At 41.7% G+C, this 14,949-nt stretch overlaps 4 protein-coding genes across 4 annotated transcripts; all 4 read right to left on the bottom strand.

Annotated features, from left to right (window-relative positions):
- Positions 1-325: 325 nt before the first annotated feature.
- Positions 326-818, bottom strand: Dpm3 (Dolichyl-phosphate mannosyltransferase subunit 3). Its single transcript, NM_001038962.3, has 2 exons — positions 606-818; positions 326-537 (listed from the first exon to the last, which is right to left on the bottom strand). Exons 1-2 carry the CDS (start codon positions 753-755, stop codon positions 403-405), a joined length of 285 nt encoding a protein of 94 aa, NP_001034051.1. The 5' UTR covers positions 756-818; the 3' UTR covers positions 326-402.
- Positions 819-1,189: 371 nt separating this feature from the next.
- yellow-e3 lies at positions 1,190-2,637 on the bottom strand. The gene is made up of 3 exons (NM_142031.4): positions 2,226-2,637; positions 1,768-2,161; positions 1,190-1,702 (listed from the first exon to the last, which is right to left on the bottom strand). Exons 1-3 carry the CDS (start codon positions 2,571-2,573, stop codon positions 1,215-1,217), a joined length of 1,230 nt encoding a protein of 409 aa, NP_650288.1. The 5' UTR covers positions 2,574-2,637; the 3' UTR covers positions 1,190-1,214.
- Positions 2,638-2,875: 238 nt separating this feature from the next.
- yellow-e2 lies at positions 2,876-4,765 on the bottom strand. The gene is made up of 3 exons (NM_142032.3): positions 4,699-4,765; positions 4,385-4,635; positions 2,876-4,128 (listed from the first exon to the last, which is right to left on the bottom strand). Coding segments are annotated over exons 1-3 (1,308 nt in total). The 5' UTR covers positions 4,701-4,765; the 3' UTR covers positions 2,876-3,073.
- Positions 4,766-7,309: 2,544 nt separating this feature from the next.
- Positions 7,310-13,053, bottom strand: yellow-e. Its single transcript, NM_079620.3, has 3 exons — positions 12,906-13,053; positions 8,558-9,382; positions 7,310-8,180 (listed from the first exon to the last, which is right to left on the bottom strand). Exons 2-3 carry the CDS (start codon positions 9,367-9,369, stop codon positions 7,400-7,402), a joined length of 1,593 nt encoding a protein of 530 aa, NP_524344.1. The 5' UTR covers positions 9,370-9,382; positions 12,906-13,053; the 3' UTR covers positions 7,310-7,399.
- Positions 13,054-14,949: the final 1,896 nt, after the last annotated feature.

Raw genomic sequence — 14,949 nt, forward strand, 5'->3', positions numbered from 1 at the left:
AGATAGCCAAAGCATGGATTTGCAATATATGGTTCGCACTTACGAGTTTTCCATATACCATGTTCATTAAGTAAAAATATGTTTTCCGTAAAGAATATTATTAATCTCTTTAAACGTATTTTACCTCATATACTTTTTTAGTTTTCTTATATTTTTTATTTTGAGTAATTCACAGGGGAGCTAAGCCAATTAAACATAAACATATTCCATACTTTTTCAAGCATATCCTTTCAAAACCTCAACATAATTTGGCCACCAAACTTCCGACACCTGGGGAAATCAGCCCCCAACAACGCGTCCGCCCACACAAAATGCGGTCTAGAGTAAATTTGCGTAATTTTTGTTTTTATAAATAATGGAATTACAGATTAACATGCACAAGTCCTACGAGCTGGAAGTCTCCTAATCTCGAAACCGAAATCCCTTGGCTATCAAATCCTTGCGAGCCTCCTGAATTTCATCCTGCAGCTCCTTGGCGGCCTCGGGACAATCGTTAAAAGTCAGAGTTCTATATAGAACAGTCCAAACGGAATATATCTGTGGGTAATATATAGTAGTAGTCAATAAGAGGTGTTATCTGCATTGATTCATATCCAAAAACTCACTCCAAAAATCACGAGGAGCAAAAGTGGTAAAAGCTGAATGTGCAGGAAATACTTGGTAGTTAGTGGCGTTTGCACTGTTCCCAAAACAACGGAGAGATAGGGAATCGCAAAGAGCGATGCGTAAAATAGCCAGCGTTGTAGATTTGTCATAGCTAACGAAATTTATTGGTAAACAAAACTAAACCGAAAATAAAGTTCTACACGTAAACATAGAGCTGGAACTTAAGCCGATGGTCACCCGGTAATTCGATATCGATATTTACCGGCTACTATCGATAGGAGGTTTACCTATTCAAATCTAGTTAGAGGTTTTCCTATTCATGTCTAGTTGGAGATTTTCTAATTAGTAATTCGTAGCCTGACGGCTTCCAGTTAGACATTGTTTACTTTTCTAATTGGCTAACTTAAGTGTGACCAAGCCCTAAGCACGTGCCATAGCACAAAGCTATCCACAGTCAGCAAATCAAATGCCATACTACTCAGCTAAACACAGTCAGCAATTTATCGATAGATCAAAGTTGCGCCATAACAGCCAGCCTTCTACAGCCAGCAATTTAAATCAGAGTAATCGATTGACGCAGTTTCAAACTTGTTAAAACTAAGTTTTAATTAAACGTTGGTGGGCGTGGTTTCTGCGGCGCCCACTGTACACGGCGTGTTGGCAAGCAGGTCAGCGGTTCGGCAGCCAATTATTTGGAACTTGACCTCGTTCGCGGGCAAGTCGCCGCCAACAAAGAGTTTCGGCTGGCTGCTCAAGGCCCACAGCTCCTCCTCTCCCTTGGAATTCCTGTTGATCTTGAGGCCCGTGACGAACTTGATCTTGTGCGGATTGTAGGCCACCACACGCAGGTCATCCGCCGTGTAGTTGGACACGGACTCCTCCCATTTCACCAGCGCCCCTAAACTGATGAGGCTGCAGTAGAGATTCCCCGACTGATCCATCACCTCCGATTCGCACTGGATTCCTCGGGTGCCCAGGCTGTGGAAGCTATCCCTGCTGGCATTCGCAGACTTCCAGAAGGTCTCGTTGTTGATCAGGGAGAGCGGAACCCTCATCTCATTAAAGGAGTTCAGCGTGTGAAAGTACAGAAAGCGGTCTGTAAATTTGCATTGGAAATTATAAATAATTTTTGAGTATTTAGAATTTAAATTGAATAGCTACCTTCCACTTCGCTGGGACTGAGGCTCACTGTAAATATTCCCGCCTGCGAGTTGCTGGAGCGTCCTAATCTCAGCAAGGGCGACGGCTTCATGGACTCATGCTCTATGCGCCAGGATCGTCCCGTCAGGGAGTCAAACACGATTAGACCATAACCCCAGGCATCGGCTATATACGCTCTGCCGCCAACACATCGGTTGGGTGTGCCCCTCTCGGCCAGATCCACCACCAAAGCCGTGAAGATGGATACGCTGGGAATGTAGGAATCGGGCGGAAGTGCGTGTCGTTGGACTAGTTCGTCCTTCACCAAATCAAATGTGAGAATTTGTGGCGGGCACAACTGCAGGGAGTTTACCTGCCCTGAATCCACCACCCAGAGTCGCCAGCACTCGTCGATCTGGGAGAAAACGATAAATATTCATGAAATATCTTCTGTTGGGAAAATATGCTTTATTACTTACATAAGTCCTAATGGCTGAGGTGATGCCGGAGCAATTGTTGGGTGGCACGTGCCACTCCTCGTTGGGATACGGTTCCAGTCTGGGATTCTCCACCAGCTCATTGTGCTCCGCAATGACGGTGGCCAGTGTGAAGGGTGTGGCCATCCCCAGTCGCGGAATCGTGAGAAAGGTGCGATGCCTGCCCTCATCGCCGTACTCAATGTCCACATCCACCGGCAGAAAGCGATTGCCCTTGGACAGATCGTCGCCCAAACTGAGGTTCGTCCACTGATGCAGGGTGTGCAGCTCCTTGAGGACCAATGCCTGGCCCTGGACTGCACAAAATAATGCGAGCAGGACGACCAACATGGCTATCAAATGAGAACCTGCTAAGTGACAGTTCCGCGCGGTTCAAACGATTGCCGAAGACTAAAGATGTGCAGGTAGGCCCTAAAGTTCTTAGCCTTCAATCTCAAAGTGCACTCAGAGAAACTTAAGCTATGTGGTAATAGAACAAATGTTGCAATACATTTAAGTCCTATCATTGCTAAATCCAAAGATAAGAATCTTTATTTAATGATTTATTACTTATAATTTTATAAATGCGAATGAATGTAAAAATTTAACACGACCTCAGCACTTATTAAGTGAAAAGAATAAGAAAGCTGATAAAGAGTGTTTGGCATTTTGGTATTTATTTTTGCGAGTGTAACATGGACCATCAAACCCAAAGACAAAGGTCGTGTACCTGTGGCGGTCAAGCAAACACTTTCGAATCGTCCCAAGATTTATAGATGGACATCTTTTATGTCGGCTTTAAAAGTATTTACACAGATCTCGAGGGTGTCTGGGCATTAGGAATTGGGCACCTAAAAGCAGCCCCGCCCCTGCAACAGGTCATCAACATCGCACCGCATCACCCGATAATTGATTTCCCTGTAGTCAATGGTTCCGGCGAATATCTTCTGCAGTCGATCGGAGAGCAGCCACAGTTCCTCCCGTCCATCAGCAGGTCTGCGGACAATCTTCATGCCACTCACAAATTGCAGCGTAGCCGGATTAATAGCAAGTAGCTTGACATTTTCGCGATTGTAGGGCCTTCGTATGTCCCAGCCGAAAATTCCGATTGGCTCCAGGAAGCCACAGAACAGGAATCCTTGTCTGCTTATCGCATGCGAGGCACACTGAATCCCTCTCTTACCCAAGACAGTGAATTCCGACAGGGAGGAGCTCAGACCCTTTTGCCAATTCGTGGCATTATTTAGGATATCCAAAGGAATGGCCAGCTCCAGTTCGTTGGACAGCGCGTGGAAAATCAGATGGCGGCGCAATCCCAGTCCCAAAGGAGTCGTCGCCAAAGCCAAAGGTCCATCGAGCAGCTCAAAACTCTCACCAGCCACTGTGTGCGTTCCGAACTTAGCATCCGGATAGGTGAATTTGTTCTCGATGCGCCAGGAGCTCTGACCCACGACATCGTACACCACTATGGCCTTACTTGTGGGATCCGCCAGATAGGCAAATACATCCTTGCACTGCCCACTTGGCGGTGGGTCCCTGATGTCTGCAAATATATTCACAAATCTACTGACCTTCGCCTTATAGGATGTTTCGGGCAGACGATACCGATGGATCAACTGATCGGTGGCCAAGTCGAAGACCATAACCTGTGGGGCACAGTGCTGCACGAACTCAATTTCACCGCTGTCCAGCACCCACATCTGACCACAGGCATCGATATGAACCCGGTACACGGACGTTAGACCATCGCAATTCGCTCCGTGGCTACTGTGCCACTGGTAGCTAGGATAGGCCTGGATTTCACTTCCGTTCTCCCGCTGCACATTGGTCACATAGCCCAGGGAAAAGGGAACTCCCTGTCCGAAGCGAGGCGATGTCACAAAGTGTCTAGGTGGACCGCCATTAGCTGGAAAATAAGGTGAAGAGTATTTAGAGTACAAGGATTATTAAAGTATTATTTTACAGAAAACATATTTACTGGGAATTTATTCCCAGTTCAGTAATAGACTTGTCAGGTTATATACCCATTTTCGAAATGCAAATTAAATGTTACTAATCAATCGTAAAGCAACAATTTTTTCACATACTATGAGCTTATTAATTATTCATTGTAAAAAATCAATATTTTGGTTATTCCTGCAATACTTCTTTGTGATGCTTACGTGGATAATAAACATCGATGTCTATGGGTATGGGACTATCCGGATTATAGCGACCATTCCGGAGCACCTGATCGCGTTCCTGTTCACTGGGGAAGCCGTACTGCAGATTCTTCCATTCAAAAACTATGGGTGTATCCCTATAATCCGAGGGAAACTTGAAGTCCGGAAAGATGGTCTTGGGAGGATTAAGGTGGTACTGGGCCAAGCAAAGATTTGGGTAAGCGAGCCACACAACAAGGGCTAGAATAAGCCTTGAAGGAAATATAATTGTTATCACTGAGTTTTGTCAACTTTTTGGTGGTTTAATGTTATACATTTTAAGAGGTGTTTGGCACGATGAGAGATCCTTACGCGAGGGCTCTCGCTATTATACTGAACCATCACACACCAAAAAACCATACGAAATTGGGAAATAACAAAACCAGAAGCCATTTTAAGATGGTATATCTTACTTGCTCCAACTGGTTTTTAAATTGTATTTTGAGTCTGCTGTGTTGTTTATATACGCTCATTTCTCTAGAGGCTCTTCTTTTGTTATCTTACCCTTGCTACGGGTATTTCCCTTTGTATAGACGAAATATATAAATAGATATATAGAATGTATAAATAAGTTATTAGCAATGGAAATATATAGAGGTATTTTATTTTGTTTAATATTACTTTAATATAATAGCCATGCCATAATGCAAATGAAGTGAAATATTTTTCGTTAGGATATTTGGCTAATAAAAATCCTATAATTTAATAGATTAAGATTCAAACATAACTTAAACAGAATTCAACGGACACATAAGTGTTGATTTTATGTGCTGACATTGAAAAAAAAACACGAACTAGTCAGGGACTGATTTATGTCAAAGCTCTTATCACCTGTCTTGCTAAGCAAGCTTATGAATATCGAAATGCCCATGAATCACTCAGTGGACTTAATAGTTTATAGTTAATGGGTTCCTACAGATCTGGTCTACCGATACAGTCGTTCCTCGCTTATAGAAGATCCTTACTTAGAGTTGATAAATGCAATTAAAATGCAAGTAATCGTGCTTAAAATGTACAAATGTGATGGGAAATTATTGTGTTTTGCTAATTATTAGGTTATATATTTTATTTCCTAGATTTTTAAAGAAAATAAAAATAATTGAGGCTTTGGTGTTTACAGCAAATGAAGTATGTCGGATATGTCTTTTTGGATTAAACGCCATTGCAACTGAAAAGAGGAAATTTAAAATTGGCACTGCAAGTAAAACTCAATTGCCTGAATGACTTTGAAATTTTCGGAAGCAAATTATGGTACACAATAATCTTAAACATGCTAAATGAACACATAGTGCCCAATAAATAAATCATCGGGTGCTTATGGCTTTATGATCGGAATGGCCTATTGCCTCTTATATGCAAAACGAATGTGGTGGAGGCGCGTGCCACTTAGAATTATACCACAAACCAGTAAAATGGAGAAATAAACTCATTAAATGTGGCAAAAAACTAGTTTGGCTGTCGTTTCACGCCTCATTTAAGTGTCAGTTGAGTGCAACGACTGTGCATTGGACGGTAACTTGGCTTAATTTGTTTAATTAATCAAAAATCATTTTGTCAATTTGGACATTCTGTCCGCTTTGGTCACTTAATACAACCTTTTTTGTTTCGGCTTTCATAATATTTAAACAAAGCTCAATGGACGGCGTTATTTGGCGCAAAGTTATAAAATTTTTACGGGTTCGAACTCGTCACTCACTTTTCCTTTATATTTTTTATTGTTCAATTTTATTAGTGGACTTTTTCGGAAATGTATATTTAATGAATATGTACCCGGCTTGTGTGTTGTATCATGTAAGCGAATTGCAGATAAAAAGTTAAGAATGTATCAATAAAACCAATTGCATATTTTCGTACAAGTGTGTAAATTAATTGGATATAAGCTTGTAAAATATTTAAATTCAATTGCTTGGTTTAGAAAGTGTCCCAACTGATTGCCCGAAATCACATTCATAATCAATTAACCAATCCCACACACCTGACTGCATGCAAATTTCGCAGATCTGTCCACCTTGCCCCTGTGCACTTTGTTTCTTGTTTTTCCATCAATTACTGCCTGGAGCGGCCGATACTATCTAATCCCACCGACGCCTGCCAATCGACCGGTTTTGGCCACAAATTATTAATGGCATTTAAAGCAGAATACTGTGTGATGACCGAAACTGGTCGCTTAATTTGGCAAACTTAGCAAAAATATAAGTTTAATATTCTTCGCACATTTAATATAACCTTACTCTACATTGCCTTCAATTCGAGAAGAGTGCTAATATACGGAATATTTATTTCCCAAATTAAGTAATATTAATAGCCAACGATGCGTGGAATAACTGCCGGATGTTGGCTTATCACCTTGCCAGGGTATCAAATGTTAACCAATCTCCAATACCGTGTTCCACATTGTGTATATCTGTTACCACACTAATCTGCAACAGGTGGCAGACTTGTTCCGATTTTATAGTTAATGTCTTTGTTAATCATTTGAGCTGTGACACTGCCATTCAATGCATACTAATGCGAAAATAATCCACGATAAAGTGTCGCCGCCGATATTAACGTTTAATTAATTGGTTTGAAAGTAATAAATAGTAGTATCTATTGCCAGCATTAATCAGACTTTGTAGCTTTATTGCTGGAGAAGAAAAACTATAAATAACATTTGTTAGAGCCATAAGTTAAAAGCGACCAATTCATAATCTATAGAATTCCGGAATACGGATTTTACACCGATTAGTTGGTTTTTGAACTTTGAATTCATGATAGGTAATAAAATTTGCAGGCTTCGAAACAGGAACTTGCAACTCAAGCTTTTTGATTGATGACTCGTTTTATAGCTCCACAGCAACTTTGGTTAAGGTACAAGTCTTACAGTCAATACACATGAGCAGATATGTCATAAAAATAATTTATTCAATTTACATTTTATATTTACATCAGCTGATGCGAGCATTGCGTATACGCAGAGTGTACGCGAGTTGTCTTTCACTGCTGATCCACCGACCTCGTGGTCCGCTGATAGTAGTAACCACTGTGGCGGCCGCTGAAGGCGGTGGGTGGCACCGAAACCACTCGGGTGGTGGCCGCCGGAGAGGTGGTGCCCACCAGGGTGTCCAAATAGGACCGCTGGAAGTTGTCCCTGGTCGCCTTGCTGGGCGGGAAGGCCTCTCCCTGATTCAAAGCGGTAAACGGATTGCGAGCAGAATAGTTGACAATGCCGCCGGTCTCGAACTTAAAGGGCGATTTGGTCGTAAAGGGCGTGGTCAGCGCCGGACTGGTGAAGTACGTTTGCAGGGCATTCGTCGAGGCCTGACCGTGAGTATTGAAAACGCCGTAGTTCAACAAACTATTGTGAGTGGGTGGTGCGGGTAGGGCGACTCGATGACCCAGCAGCGAGTTCCCAGCGGGCAGTTCTAGCCTAACAATGCGATTGTTAAACTCATTGGGATTCAGGTTCTTGAGGAAGAAGCGATGGAACTTCGAGGCTATGGCATAGATTACACCCGGCTCCGATTTTGTGGTGGTGATATCGGCCACAAACTGCAACTGATCGCGATCGAAGGCCAATACCGATTGCTGGTTTGTCGTTGGATTCCACGAGGCGATGGCTGTTTCACTCAGGGGACTGAAGATCAGGCTGCTGTCGAACGGGGATACGGCGAGGCCAATGCCCTGGGAGCTCTTCTTGCCCACCAGCTTCACATCCAGCATTTTGCCATCTGGCAAAGGACCCGCACGCAGGACATTCTTATGCACGGAGAAAACTCTGTAAAATAAAGAGATACAATTAGATATTACTAATTTTTGCTTTAAAATCTAAACCTATCATAGCCTATAGCCTATTTACTTTTTTAATTATGATCGTCCATGTATATTTTAATGAGAAAGCTAACATAACTCGAAGATATTTGAATTAATTTAATGATCATTATTTCAACAGTTAAGCTAACATTGAAACTCAAAAGGCAATGTAAGCCATTACAGATAATCATACCTTCCTAAAGCTACGTGACCAATTACCTTAAGTCAATAAAGGTATTTCTATGTTTTTTGTGGGTAATTTGCAACTGAATGAACTGGTTCGGTTTTCTACTCAAAAATCGAATTACCTATCAAATTTTTTACTGTTTAAAGTTGACTCACCTATCCGTGGCCAATGGCTGGAAGTAAACCACACCGGTGCGCTCATCGAAAGTCAAACCGACCACTCCATCCATCAGAACAAAGCGGTGCTCATGAATCTCGGACTGTGCGAAGTCCGGATCAGGATACATGGCTGGATGGGATACCCGCCAGGTGACGTCCTTTCCACTGTCGTACACAATAATTCCCGGCTCCACGGTGTCGGTAATATAGACGAACACATCATCGCATCCCTTGGCCGTCGTCTCATCAATCACCATGTTGGTGAACAGGGACTCTCCTCGCAGGACCTCCGGAGGAAAATCAATACGTCTCACCACTCGATCCGTCGCCAGATCCACGACCAAGATCTTTGGCGGGCAAGTGATTTCGTAATCCTCCAGGGATCTCGATATTCCAGCATCCAGCAGCCAAATGCGATTGCAGGAATCCACACGCAGGCGGTAAACCGAAGTCAGGATGAGATCGCTGCAGTTGAAGTCACTGCGTCCTGTGTTGGAGAATGTCCAATCGGGAAAGGCGTTCAGGGTGGGGGAATCCCCAAACTGGGCCTTGGAAACCCAGCTCACAGTCGAGGGCACTCCTGAGAAGAGCTTTGGTGTGGCCACAAATATCCGATCATCCGTAACAGCCAGGCCGGTGATGAGAACATTTTGAGGATTATAGAAATTAGGATCGGAGACCGGAGCCTGAGGTTCGAAGTTATAGCGCAGGAGTTTCCACTGCTTGGCCACCTGCAAGCCAGGGGTTAGAGCCTGGCTAACCGGCGACCAAAGGACCGCACAAATCACTCCAACTAGGATGCGAATCATGGCAAGAGGAGGTCTGCAAGATATTAAAACAAAGAAACCAGAATTACTTGATGTTGCAGCTACTGCAAGTCGAGAATTTAAACTGCTGCAATTCAGATTCTGCTGGGGCTTATCTATCATTTCTATTTCCGGACGATCGTCATGGGAGGAAATTGCAATCACAAATTTTCCCAACATAAAAATCGATTCTTATTGTTGCTAATGAAAGAATTAGCTTGTTTTGTACTTTAATGAATGTCGAACCCTTCGAAAATCTTTATGAATATTAAATAAAATCTCTCAATCGAAAAGGTTGTTTTTATTAATGGCTTTGAAAATGGTCTACATTTCTTTATAAACACCGTGCTTAATAATATGATTTTACCAATATTATACTTGAAACTAGATAAACAAATATTGCAATTTTATAGTATAGAGATTTATTTTCGTATGTGCATATTTTTTTATGCTGTTACTAATTTTCTTAATCATATTCTGAATTTTACCTTAATTTACGAAACTTTATTTGTAGTGTAGAGACTTTGAAAACCGCATGCAATAAATGCATAATCAATAGGTGAAGTACCAGAGTCCCTGGATCGTGCAATTGAATGAATTAGCTCCAAACGATTAGCAAGTCGTTTTAGGCAATTGCAGACGATGCATTTTTAATTGTTGAGCTACAATCTACATACAATGCCGTAAACTATTTCATGGAATTCCCAGCCAATTCACTCAATTTAAATGGAACCAATAAGGTTAGTTAGCTGTCAAATCAGAAGCCTTTCTAACTAAATGCAGAAAAGATATTCTCGGTGATACATATTACATGTAAATGTGCCAATTCCGGTACCGAAGCCGGTATGCGGATTGTGGATTTGTGGAGTGCAGACTTGAAAATGCGGAGTGGGCTTGGCAATTGTATTCAAATGAGTTCGCAATGCAGCTGGGTCAGTCCGGATTGAAGTGTCCGCATCCATCAGATACTTGCGCTTGCATCTGCGGCGTGCTTTTATTTCTCACGCCAGTCGAATCCCACTCGTAGACACGATCTCAATGATCAGTTGCAAGAGTTGCACTAATAAAAAATTCAAATTGTCATGTCTCAAGAAACAAACTTCCATTGAAAAACATATTTGGATACATTTTCTATATCAATTTGCTATTTATTGACCATTAGCCATCATTACGCTTTAGTTTTAATGTTTATTAAAATCAGTTAACATGACATGCATTTTAAAATTGAAGTTTAATATTCAGCACTCAGAAAAAAAACAACATTTTTTTACTTTTGGATATCGCAGTAGATTGCATTGTTTTTTAATATATCCCAAATCCATCTTTAGGTTTTCGACCCGACTTTCTGCAGTGTAACGGTCAAGCGTATGCATTTTTTTTAATTGCTCAGCAAGTTTTGGTTGGTGCGGAGACATAAGGAACGACACTTTAATTTGCTATCCACTGGTCAGAGGCATTTGAATATTTTGGCCAATTGGCTGTGGGCAGTTGTCTCTGATTTCGCTCAAAACATATACTATTAAGTGGCGGAGGCAACTCCTAGACTCGTTTGGCTCTGGCAAATTGCAGAGAAACATGGCCAACGTGCTGCATGAAACTTTCATTGGCGCGTGCCACGGTAAGCAGTTAGAGATAATTGAATTTTTGTAATTTTCAAGCTAGCAACTGGCATTTGATGAATTACATAAAACAAAGAGTGAAAAAGTCAAGGCTAATCCCGGCGCCACATGCGTAAAATAGATTTATTTCTGCGCACCTGTGCACTTTACATAACACTTGTGCAACGTCGAGCGGAAACTCGGAAATTCAGAAAAGAAATGTGAAGAAGAAAACTCGACTGAGGTTTTTGTCACTAGTTTATTGGGCTCACTGGGCGGCAAGCGGAACAAACCGCTTACAAAAAGTTTACAAGTCAAGAGCTACAAGCCATAAAACGCCAGGCCACTTGTTTTTTATATTACATGTTATTATATGTACTTTTTTTTGGCTCAAATGCGCATTTCGCTTGATAGCCATTCACGATGATGAGCTATGGCAGCCCAATGAAATTTCGCTTAATTTTCGTTTAATTTGTCCATTAACTTTCAGCACGAAGTGGTTCGAAAGCGTATGCTGAAAACAACTTGGCTGCACGATAGAAAAATCTTGGCCAAATTATTTATTGCAATGTAGCAGTTTAATAAAATATTTGGCTCAGTGACCCTTGGAAAATCGCTATTTTGCCGTTTTAGACATGCAATTTTAATCAATGATAAGAGAATTTGTAAATTTAACTAAATTAAAAAATTGATGACTGATTTTCCACCAAATGTTTTATAGTATTTCAGCATTTCCTAGGTACTGTATTGATATGTATTTTCAAAATGCATAAAATAAATTACATTTTATTATGCATCTAGGCCCAAAGCCTAGACCAAACAAATAAATCAATGAAAACCCCTTTAAAAACTTTGACCTAATGAAATTTTCTAACAAAGGCCTAATATTATTTACATTATTCATTGGAAGCATAAATCTATGCGCAATAAAAGAAATGTATAGATTGTGGGCCACTTTTGGACAGCCCATTAATTAATGGGTCCCTTTGAGACATCTCCATAGCCAAACGTGACGTAACGAAAAGCGTTATTCCCCCATTGGACGCCAGAGGCTAATTAAGCAAAATAACTTCAACCTAGTTGCACCAACTAGTACTACACACTACGACTATGCGATTGGATGGTGTGTTGCCTTATCTGAATCACAACGTTACAATGTTTTGCACCTCGTTGCTCGGCGAATTCTCACGCGTTCCACAATGGACATGAGACCGAAAATCTTTAATTTCAATTGAGTTGTACTATTATACTTTGATCCTATTTGAATCGCCCAATTTCGGTGTTCTCATAAACCACAAAACTGCTGCGGAGTTGAGCGGAAGGCATGTTTGTCGAAGGTTGATTAACACCTGGTTGTGAATTTTGTATTTTTGCAAACGGCGGAAAAGGTCGCCGTAACAGCTTCCTTAGAGCTAGCAGACATGTGCACATCGATATGCGGTCATAAATCCAGTATAGATCGGCAGTCACGTAGAGTGGCTGCACTTTGCGGCAGCGATCGATTTTAATTGGGCCCAAAAACCGAACTAAACAAAAATGCGTTTGCCAACAAAACTTAATTAACACAGTTCCGTTCTCCGACCGCAGCGGCTTCTTTTGGCCACAAACCAAACTAAAACACACTGACACACGCGATTGGCGCATTTGGCTAATAATTTACAATGTGCAACAGCATACCCTTGGCTTCGGCTATTGATTTGCCAATTAAGTCAGATGGGCTCTATATATGTTATTTTTTGATTAGGAATTCAAACGGTGAGAGTGGCATTGGCAACGCCTCATAAGCTGCAGTCGAGCAGGTAACTAAATGCACGGCAATTTGCACTTTAACCGTTGAAAACCGCACTTCGCGAAGTGGCAGCAATCGGCGCGGCGCGTTCGTTGCCTAAGTCTTTTGTTTTTTGGCCGAGGCAATTTGTGCTTCATCTGGCATTTGCTTACTTTTGATACACTTTGAGCTTGCTGGAGCTGGTTGTTGAGTAGTAGTGGCTGCTTTATATTTTACTTAATCCTAAATTACTGCTCTTTTTCTTTTTACTGATCGCGCGACACGTCCGAGCGTAGCGGTTGCCGTTTTGCGACTGCGTTCCGTTTGCCAGGCGCACCAAATTTTATAAGAGTGGGTTGTTTGTTGCCTTATATTGGCCTAACAACCTATCAACTTGGTCGACTCCTGCTGCATTGCAACTCTTATACTCTATGGGCGGACATTCAGAGCAGCTTTTCTGCTGGGCACACATCACTCATACGCTCGGTGGTGCTAGTTTCCGCAAATTTGCATTAAAGTCTGCAGGTTATGATTGCTGGCAACGCGACGGCCAATTGTTGTAATTCAGTTGTTATTTGCTGCGGCAATTGGGCTAACTCTCTTTACAAGTTCATTATCGCCTTGCCAATAAATAACTTATTCGGTTTTATTTTCGCATTTGGTGAATTTTGTGTCTTTTTATCAGCATATCAGTGCCTGTTTTTGTCAATGGAGAGTCCATTGTACTGCATGATGATGCGGCTGAATTTAAGGTAAACAGACACTTATAAATTAAATGTACTGGGTTGGCAATTAAAATACCACAACCAGTTCGAAAGGCCAGTTCAGCTCAAATGAATATTTGTTTTATTGATATTTTTGGCATACACAATGCTGCATTTAAATGCTAAGTAATTGCTAAGTCAAATTTAAGATTTATACATCCCCTTAAATATGCTAACTTAAACCATGTCCCTACTTGTTAGTAAAAACTAGATTCCTAACTGGATTTTCAAGCTGTGCTGAGAATATTGCAAGCATTATTTACATTTTCAGAGCCCCCACCGTTGATAAGTAATTGGCCAGTCAAATCGGTGATTTATATTCCACCCTTTTATTTTTATTTTAATTATAAATTTCAGCTTACACGGACTGGATTTTCTACCCAGTTGTCAGACTAAGCTGCATTTAAATAATCTGAGCCCCTCAATTGATAAGCGATAGTCTTTCATTCAAATTCCGCCTTCTGTTGACTGCATTTAATTATAAATAGAGTTTACCCTTTCGTTCCGCTAGTTGCAAATGCAGGACAGGTGCTAAAGCACACAGACTGGATTTCTACCGGAGTTGTCCAACTGAGCTGAACTGGATTCGGGTTTCATAACATGTTGGCAGGAACCCATTTACATTTGACCAATATCGGCGCCAGTGAAAGCCCATGAGACCAAAGAGCCGGCTTGTTTGAGGGACCAACTTGCTTGCACCCATTTGAAAATGGAAAGTATGCCGAACGATTTGAATTTTCGGGGCCCGTGTGCCCCAAATTGAAAATCCACCAAAATGTTCTCTGCCGACAATTTTCGTCGACTGTGCGCTAACCCAAAAAAAGGAAAAAAAATCGTGAAAAGCCCCACTTAAAAGGGGTTATGCAAAAAAGGTGACTGCAGCCGCTATATAGAAACTGGTTTGCGGGCAGAATTAGCCAAGTTAGCATTAAGTGCCTCGATTTGGCATTTGTTTGCATTGTGACACACGGAGTTTGTTTACTTGATCTCGAAATAACCAATGCGTGGATGAGTACTGCCGTTTGGGGCATTATCATTGATGATTACTCTAATTAACACATGCTAATGGGCCAAGCCCATTCGACATTCACTCTCTTTCTTAATTGCCGTATTTTCGGAGAACACTTGGACCACCAAGCTAATACCAAGTTACGATATAAATAAACGTTTATGTAGTACCGGTTCTAACCACGCCGGTTCAAGGCTGTGGCCAATGTCAGCCGATATGGCCAGCAAACAGTGATATAACCGGGTAATCCAATCCGATCCGATCCGATTCAGCTGTTACGACATGCGAGCCGGCCGGAAACGTAGGTGGCTTGTGCCTATCCCGGGGCGATTCGCGGCTATCAAAACTATCACAACTATCAAGAGTTTCCTTTCACAACAACGCCCTGGACCGATGCTCATTAGCCGTTTTGGCTTGGCCGTTTCGAAAGTAACCAATCCGCGG

This window comes from Drosophila melanogaster, chromosome 3R (assembly GCF_000001215.4).
Source record: "Drosophila melanogaster chromosome 3R".
Classification (NCBI taxonomy): domain Eukaryota; kingdom Metazoa; phylum Arthropoda; class Insecta; order Diptera; family Drosophilidae; genus Drosophila; species Drosophila melanogaster.

Coding starts and splice junctions, on each gene's coding strand:
- yellow-e3 (NM_142031.4), bottom strand. CDS start 2,573: ATGTTGGTCGTCCTGCTCGCATTATTTTGTGCAGTCCAGGGCCAGGCA. Junction 2,162..2,225: donor CCTCAGCCATTAGGACTTAT/GTAAGTAATAAA, acceptor GTTTTCTCCCAG/ATCGACGAGTGCTGGCGACT. Junction 1,703..1,767: donor CAGTCCCAGCGAAGTGGAAG/GTAGCTATTCAA, acceptor GCAAATTTACAG/ACCGCTTTCTGTACTTTCAC.
- yellow-e (NM_079620.3), bottom strand. CDS start 9,369: ATGATTCGCATCCTAGTTGGAGTGATTTGTGCGGTCCTTTGGTCGCCG. Junction 8,181..8,557: donor CAGCCATTGGCCACGGATAG/GTGAGTCAACTT, acceptor TTTATTTTACAG/AGTTTTCTCCGTGCATAAGA.
- yellow-e2 (NM_142032.3), bottom strand. Junction 4,129..4,384: donor CATCGATGTTTATTATCCAC/GTAAGCATCACA, acceptor CTTATTTTCCAG/CTAATGGCGGTCCACCTAGA.
- Dpm3 (NM_001038962.3), bottom strand. CDS start 755: ATGACAAATCTACAACGCTGGCTATTTTACGCATCGCTCTTTGCGATT. Junction 538..605: donor TGCTCCTCGTGATTTTTGGA/GTGAGTTTTTGG, acceptor TATTACCCACAG/ATATATTCCGTTTGGACTGT.